Genomic DNA, 8830 nt, shown 5'->3' with positions numbered 1-8830 from the left:
TCCCAAAGTGCTGGGATTACAGGCGTGAGCCACCATGCCCGGCCACATATTTCTTAATGAGAACTTTTTTGATATCCTTCATTATTTCTGTGTCTTTGGATTTAGGTAACAAAGATTCAAAGGTACTTTCAAAAAGAAAGAAATCTGTCTACACAGATGAGTCATCCAAACCTGGAAAAAATAAAAGAACTGCAATCACTACTCCTACTCCAAGTAAGTTTTGTAGGCAAAGCCATAATAAGTAATGGTTGCCCCACTTCAAACTGATGTTGGACTGGAACAGCTAAAAGCATAGAGGCTGGAACCAGTTTACATTCTAGTTCTCTCATCTTTTAGGCTTAAGATCTTGGGGAAATTACTCATCTTCAATAAACTCACTTCCTCAGTGTAAAGTGGAAATAGTTATACTACAGTACCTATTTCTTTTTTTTTTTTTTTTTTGAGACAGGGTCTTGCTCTCTCGCCTAGGCTAGAGTGCAGTGGCGTGATCTTGGCTCACTGCAACCTCTGCCTCCCAGGTTCAAGCGATTCTCCTGCCTCAGCCTCCCGAGTAGCTGGGACTACAGGTGTGCTCCACCACGACCAGCTGATTTTTGTATTTTCAGAAGAGACGGGGCTTCACCATGTTGGCCAGCATGGTCTCGATCTCTTGACCTCGTGATCTGCCTGCCTCAGCCTCCCAAAGTGCTGAGATTCCAGGTGTGAGCCACCCTGCCTGGCCTATAGTACCTATTTCATCAGGTTGATAGATACATAAATTGAGAATACTTTTTCCACTACTGCTTCCCTATCATGGCAAATAGCATGCAGCAAGGATTCAATAAACATCTGATGAATGAATGTACGAAGTACTTGGTACAATGCCCACCTTCTAATAAGTTTTTCATAAGTCTAAATGACTCTGTTTTTGGACATGTAATTCTTCTTCTCTCTTGTATTGTTGGAACATTGCTTGGCACATAGAATGTTGATTATTATATTTATAGTAGTTACAATGCTGCTCATCCTATATTCAAAATTCAGTAAATGTTCATATACTTAATCAGAACAGGATACAGCAGGGGTCAGCAAACTGCTGCCTCCCTTGGCCTGTCTTATATCCTTTGAGCTAATAATGGTTTTTATATTTTTTAAAGAATTTAAAAACAAGAAGAATGGCCAGGCATGGTTCTCACACCTGTAATCCCAGCATGTTGGGAGGTGCAGGGGGGTGGATCACCTGAAGTTGGGAGTTTGAGAACAGACTGGCCAGCATGGTAAAACCCCGTCTCTACTAAAAATACAAAAAAATTAGCTGGATATGGTGGCAAGTGCCTTTAACCCCAGCTACTCACAAAACTGAGGCAGGAGAATCGCTTGAACCCAGGAGGTGGAGGTTGCAGTAAGCCAAGATCACGCCATTGCACTCTAGCCTGGGTAACAGAGCAAGACTCCATCTCAAAAAAAATAAATAAAATAAAAACAAGAAGAATATGAGACAGAGACCATATCACATGTTGCCATAAGGCCTAAAATACTTTTTTTGTTTGTTTTCCTTTTGTTTTTGAGATGAAGGTTTGCTCTTATTGCCCAGGCTGGATACCTCCCGGATTCAAGCGATTCTCCTGCTTCAGTGTCCCGAGTAGCTGGGATTACAGGCATGTGCCACCACACCCGGCTAATTTTTGTATTTTTAGTAGACAGGGTCTCTCCATGTTGTTCAGGCTGGTCTCGAGCTCCCGACCTCAGGTGGTCTGCCCACCTTGGCCTCCCAAAGTTCTGGGATTACAGTTGTGAGCCACCATGCCCAGCCAAGCCTTAAATACTTTTATCTAGCCCTTTATAGAATAAGTTTATCAGTCGTTGACATAGAGCATTATAAAATATCAAATTCATGATTAAATAAAGACCACTTGTGACTAATTGGTAAGGGAGAAGATAAATCTTCTACTGTCATCCTCTGGACTAAACCAAGATGTCAATTTAGTGAAATTTGTCAATGAGGAGATGGTGAATGTTTGATAGTTTATAAGACGAATGTGCTTTGCCCCTGAGTTTCCAAAAACTAAGTATTTTGAAATTAATGTTTTAGCAAAAATTATATTGAAGTTGAATGTCAGGGGTGCAAAAAAGAGAATAAGTGTTAACGGAAAAACACAGAGAAGGTAAATGGATTTTGTTTTGTTACTAACTTTTATATTGGGGGAACATTCTAGACTTTAAGAAGCTTCATGAAGCTCATTTTAAGGAAATGGAGTCCATCGATCAATATATTGAGAGAAAAAAGAAACATTTTGAAGAACACAATTCCATGAATGATCTGAAGGTATGTAGATAAAATTATGTTCTTAATGGGACTAAACTGTTTGATTATAATTTTGAAACTATATAACACCATGGTTACAACAACTGGCTATCACTCTACCAGTAGATTTGTTTGAGTTTAATATATCTTTATCTAAAACTTGCTTTTCCCTACTCTGAGAATTTTCAAAATCCTCTGGATAAAACTGAATCCATGGCCAAGCGCAGTGTCTCATGCCTGCAATCCTAGCATTTTGGGAGGCCAAGGCAGGTGGATTACCTCAGGTCAGGAGTTCAAGGCCAGCCTGGCCAACATGGTGAAACCCTGTCTGTACAAAAAAATACAAAAAATTAGCAGGGGTTGGCACACGCCTGTAATCCCAGCTACTCAGGAGGCTGAGGCAGGAGAATCACTTGAACCAGGAGGCCAAGGTTACGGTGAGCCAAGATCGTGCCACTGTGCTCCAGCCTGGGTGACAGAGTGAGACTCCGTCTGAAAAAACAGAAAACAGTGAATCCTGACTATGAGAAACTATTTCCAAAATGGCAATGTCATTCTACTTTCCATATTCAGATGTTTTGCCTATTACTTTCATTGAGGATGAACCAACTTATGGCTGAAGCCGTCTTCTTTCCCTTGTCCCTTATGTAAAGAAAAATGGGTGATTAATAGTGGCAAACCTGAAGGGTTCCTGTGGTAACAGCTCCCTCTAGGGCTTTCAGTCCAGGTCCCACAGGACTCAAAGCCTCCTCAAAGTAAGAGAAGGTGATAAAGTCAACTCTGAGACTGAGCAGAGTAGTGAGTTAATAACATTCTAGCAAGTTGATATTATTGGTATCTGGTGTTAAGGCAATGCCGAAGGGAGGGCAAGAAACACATTTTTAAATATTGATTGATTTATGTATTTTTCTTATAAAGTCAGGGTCTCCCTGTGATGCCCAGGCTCTCCTTGAATGCCTAGGCTCAAGTGATCCTCCCACCTCAGCCTCCCAAAGTGCTGGGATTACAGGTGTGAGCCACCAGATTATATTTATTTCTATTCGCTGTATTTAATTCTTAACCCCATGTTTATGTTACATAACTTCCCTATTTCTTAAAAATAATTTAAGGCCTATTCTCAAAATAATTTAAGTTTATGGTATTAAATATAAAATAGTATAGTCAATTTAAAAGCACTGTTAGTGGGTACAGTATTGATTACCATCAGTCCCTCAGCTGAGTTTAAGTTTTCTGGCAGCTAGGGCCAAGAGGAAAACTCACTGGGTGATAAGTTGTAAATAATTTTATTTAAGTACCTAAGCTTCTTGGTGAGAAGCTTCATTGAAATAATAAACATTCATTTTAACAATGTAAAACCACTGTTACAACAATTTTTTTTTCTTTTTTTTTTTTGAGACAGAGTTTTGCTCTTGTTGCCCAGGCTGGAGGGCAATGGTATGGTCTCAGCTCACTGCAACCACCTCTGCCTTCCTAATTCAAGCGATTCTCCTGCCTTAGCCTCCCCAGTAGCTGAGATTACGGGCACCCGCCACCACACCCAGCTAATTTTTATATTTTTAGTAGAGATGGGATTTCATTATGTTTGGCCAGGCTGGTCTCGAACTCCTGACCTTAGGTGATCAACCCACCTCCCAAAGTGCTGGTATTACAGGCATGAGCCACCGCTCCCATTCTCACTGTTACCACATTTGAAGACCCTGTTTATCAAACTTTTTTTTTTTTTTTTGAGATGCAGTCTCACTCTGTCACCCAGGCTGGAGTGCAGTGGTGCCATCTTGGCTAAACCTCTGCCTCCCGGGTGCAACAGATTCTTTTGCCTCTGCCTACCAAGTAGTTGGGATTACGGGTGCCCACCACCACACCCGGCTAATATTTGTATTTGTAGTTTTATTTATTTATTTTTTTAGACAGAATCTCATTGTGTTGCCCAGGCTGGAATGCAGTGACACAATCTCGGCTCACTGCAAACTCTGCCCCCTGGATTCAAGTGATTCTCCCACCTCAGCCTCCCAAGTACCTGGGATTACAGGCGACCATCACCACGCCCAGCCAATTTTTGTTTGTTAGTTTGTTTTGACAAGGAGTTTCGCTCTTGTTGCCCAGGCTAGAGTGCAATGGTGCAATCTTGGCTCACCGCAACCTCCACCTCCCAGGTTCAAGCGATTCTCCTGCCTCAGCCTCCTGAGTAGCTGGAATTACAGGCGCTCGCCATCACGCCTGGCTAATTTTTTTTGTATTTTTAGTAGAGATGGGGTTTCACTATGTTGGCCAGGCTGGTCTTGAACTCGTGACCTTGTGATCCACCCACCTCAGCCTCCCAAAGTGCTGGGATCACAGGCATGAGCCACGTCCCCCAGGCCCTGCTACTTTTTATATTTTTAGTAGAGACAGGATTTCACCATGTTGGCCAGGCTGGTCTCAAACTCCTGACTTCAGGTGATCCACCCACCTCGGCCTCCCAAAGTGCTGGGATTTCAGGCATGAGCCACTGCTCCTGTCCTCACTGTTACCACATTTGAGCATTTGAGGGCACAGTTTATCAGTCTCTCTTTTTTTTTTTTTTTTTTGAGACAAGTGTCACTCTGTCACCTAGGCTGGAGTGTAGTGGTACGATCTTGGCTTACTGCAACCTGCACCTCCCGGGTTTGACAGATTTCGCCAGCATTGCAAAACCCTGTCTCTACTAAAAATACAAAAAATACCCGGCCGTGGTGGTGAGCACCTGTACTCCCAGCTACTCAGGAGGCTGAGACAGGAGAATCACTTGAACCTAGGAGGCGGAGGTTGCAGTGGGTGGAGGTCATACTATTGCACTCCAGCCTGGGCAACAGATCAAGACTCCATCTCAAAAAAACAAAAAAAATAGGCCAGGCATGGTGGCTCACACCTGTAATCCCAGCACTTTGGGAGGCTGAGGCAGGCGGATCACCTGAGGTCAGTGGTTTGAGACCAGCCTCACCAACATGGAGAATCCCCGTCTCTACTAAAAATACAAAATTATCTCATCATGGTGGTGCATGCCTGTAATCCCAGCTACTCGGGAGGCTGAGGTAGGAGAACTGCTTGAACCCGGGAGTCAGAGGTTGCAGTGAGCTGAGATCATGCTATTGCACTCCAGCCTGGGCAACAAGAGTGAAATTCCATCTCAGAAAAAATAATAAATTTATTTTAATTTAATTTAAAAAAGCTTTCAGCCAGTCACAGTGGCTCACACCTGTCAATCCAGAACTTTGGGAGGGTGGGGCCGAAGGATCACATGAACCCTGGTGTTCAAGACCAACCTGGGCAATACAGTGAGACTCCATCTCTAAAGAAAAAAAAACAGTCAAGCTGCTGCTTTGTGTATTTTGTAATATGGATGACATAATTTTCTAAGTAAAAGTTAAGAACAGAGCAAGAGGCCGGGCGCGGTGGCTCACGCCTGTAATCCCAGCACTTTGGGAGGCCAAGGCAGGTGGATCACAAGGTCAGGAGATCGAGACCATCCTGGCTAACACAGTGAAACCCCGTCTCTACTAAAAATACAAAAAATTAGCGGGGCGCAGTGGCGGGTGCCTGTAGTCCCAGCTACTTGGGAGGCTGAGGCAGGAGAATGGCGTGAACCCGGGAGGCGGAGCTTGCAGTGAGCCGAGATCGCGCCAATGTACTCCAGCCTGGGCGACAGAGCGAGACTCCGTCTCAAAAAAAAAAAAAAAGAACAGAGCAAGAACAACTGTCTCAACCATAAACTGAGAATTACCCTAGAAGATGTGTTGAATAAACGAATAGTTTATCTTACTTTTTAGTATAACTCCAGCCTGGTAGACCCATCTGAATAAGTTTAGTTCTAAAATGACACTGTTCACCCTGAATGTTTAAGGAATTGGCCTATCAGATGTATAACTTGGTATGATCTCTTTGGAGACTAGAGAATAAAAAAAACCAATTACAATAACTTCACCATACCTGAGATGAAGTTGCTCTTGGCACATTTGGGGCTTGATCGTTTGGATGGTGATGGACAATAATAAGCAGATATCCTAAAGAGAATCATTCTGGCCATGACAGCCTCTCTTTGACTTGCATGGTAACAGAAGGCAGACTTGTTTGATCTAGTTGTCAAATGGCATCTAAAAAGATCAGAAAACTATCTGGGTGTGGTGGCTCATGCCTATAATCCCACCTACTTGGGAGGCTGAGGTCGGAGGGTTGCTTGAGCCCAGGAGTCAAAGACCAGGCTGGGCAACATAGCACAACCCCATCTCAAATAAACAAACACCTACATACCTACGTTTAATTAATTTATTTTAATTAATTATTCTTTTTTTTTTTGAGACGGAGGCTCGCTGTGTTGCCCAGGCTGGAGTGCAGTGGCCGGATCTCAGCTCACTGTAAGCTCCGCCTCCCGGGTTTACACCATTCTGCTGCCTCAGCCTCCTGAGTAGCTGGGACTACAGGCACCCGCCACCACGCCTGGCTATTTTTTTGTACTTTTAGTAGAGACGGGGTTTCACCGTGTTAGCCAGGATGGTCTCGATCTGCGGACCTCGTGATCTGCCCGTCTCGGCCTCCCAAAGTGCTGGGATTATAGGCTTGAGTCATCACGCCCGACCAATTATTCATTTATAATAAAAAGATCGAAAACTTGTATTCCAAGGTACCTTATATAGTTATAAGTCTCTATACTTTATCATTGTCTATTTTTATGCAGTTTTGCTTTTTCTCAATTTTTACTTATTTATCTATATTAATGGTATATATTATCTAATTATACATATATAATTTTTTTTCTTTTTTTTGAGACAGTCTCACCCTGTCACGCAGGTGATAATTCAGTGGTGCAGTGATGGTTCACTGCAGCCTCAACCTCCTGGGCTCCGGTGATCCTCACGACCTCAGCCTCCTTAGTAGCTGGGACGATAGTCATGCACTACTACACCCGGCTATTTTTCAGTATTTTGCAGAGACAGCCCTCATTGTGTTGTCCAGGCTGGTCTCAAACTCCTAGGCTCAAGCACTCCTCCCTCTTCTGCCTCCCAAAGTACTGGGATAACAGGCATGAGCCACCAGATTATATTTATTTCTAGTCCCTGTATTTAATTCTTAACCTACATTTTTACTTTTCTAAATATTAATTTCAATTGTCATATCTCAGTTGACAGGTAATAAAGTTAATTTTTTCTGCTTGCAACGGATCTTAGACCAATGATAATAAGATATTCAGTTACTCTTTGTGCCTTGACAGTATCTAAGAAAGATACCCTAAGTGAAACCCTTCAAGCATTTGTTTCCTTCCCTCTTTTTGGTTTTTGTTTTAAAGGACTTAAAAAAGCTATTGTTTGGGGATAGAGGGAGAGGGTGGAATTATTTGTAGATTCCACATGTTAAATATATAATAAGTTCTTTAAGTTTGTATTTATAGAGACAAGATCTCCTAATGTTGCCCAGGCTGGTCATGAACTCCTGGGCTTAAGCGATCCTCCTGCCTCAGCCTCCCAAACTGCTGAGATTGCAGGATGTGAGCCACTGCACCTGGCCTAAGTTTATATTTAATAAACTGTATATAACGTCTCAAAGCTTCTGTATTTCTAAAATAATCTCTTTTTTTCCCCCCTTTTTGAATACAAAGGACTGTTTTTCTACATTATGTCTCTAGTTAGAAAATGTCTGGCTAGGCTGGGCGTGTGGCTTACGCCTGTAATCCTGGCAGTTTGGGAGGCTGAGACAGGCAGATCACAAGGTCAGCAGTTCAAGACCAGCCTGGCCAACATAGTGAAACCCCGTTTCTACTAAAAATACAAAAATTAGCCAAGTGTGGTAGCAGACGCCTGTAGTCCTAGCTACTTGGGAGGCTGAGGCAGAAGAATTGCTTGAACCTGAGAGGTGGAAGTTGCAGTGAGCTGAGACTGTGCCATTGCACTCCAGCCTGGGTGAAAGAAACAGACTCCCTCTCTAAAAGAAAAGAAAACAAAATGCCTAGATAGCTGGGCACAGTGGCTCATGCCTGTAATCCAAACACTTTCGGAGACTAAGGCAGGCAGATCACTTGAGGTCAGGCATTTGAGACCAGCCTGGCCAACATGGCAACATCCTGTCTCTAAAAATACAAAAATTAGCTGGGCATGGTGGCAAGTGCCTATAATCCCAGCTACTCAGAAGGCTAAGGTGGGAGGATTGCTTGAACCTGGAAGGTGGAGATTGCAGCGAACCCATATCGTGCCACTGCACTTCAGCCTGGGCAACAGAGCCAGACTCTGTCTCAAATTTAAAAAAAAAAGAAAGAAAATGCCTGGGTCCATAGCAGCTGGGAAAGACTTTCTTGTAACTGATTACTCAGCCACAACTGGAAATTGCTCTTTATAGCAGAATCCTCATAGCGATAAATGGCAGGTAACTGTGGAGCCAGCCAGACAGGTAGAATAGGATGAGGTGAGGTAGTGGGGAAGGGAAAGATTCCAAATGGAGTTACAAATGAGGAATGAAACAGGGATAAATGGAAATGCTCTTCTGAACTTTGCCTAGGAGACAATACTGTATCAGAGGCCAAGCCTTTTTTTTTTTTTTTGG

At 43.0% G+C, this 8830-nt stretch overlaps 1 protein-coding gene across 1 annotated transcript in view; it reads left to right on the top strand.

Annotated features, from left to right (window-relative positions):
* NUSAP1 (nucleolar and spindle associated protein 1) overlaps window positions 1–8830 on the top strand; it is a 66308-nt gene that overhangs the window by 41119 nt on the left and 16359 nt on the right. The window contains exons 5-6 of the mRNA XM_011989341.1: window positions 106–213; window positions 2196–2305. Of these exons, the coding sequence (XP_011844731.1) occupies window positions 106–213; window positions 2196–2305 (218 nt within the window). The remainder of the gene's footprint in view (window positions 1–105; window positions 214–2195; window positions 2306–8830) is intronic.

The sequence above is a fragment of the Mandrillus leucophaeus genome, unplaced genomic scaffold, assembly GCF_000951045.1.
Source record: "Mandrillus leucophaeus isolate KB7577 unplaced genomic scaffold, Mleu.le_1.0 Scaffold35, whole genome shotgun sequence".
Taxonomy (NCBI): Eukaryota; Metazoa; Chordata; class Mammalia; order Primates; family Cercopithecidae; genus Mandrillus; species Mandrillus leucophaeus.
This window is presented reverse-complemented; position numbering and strand designations above follow the sequence as displayed.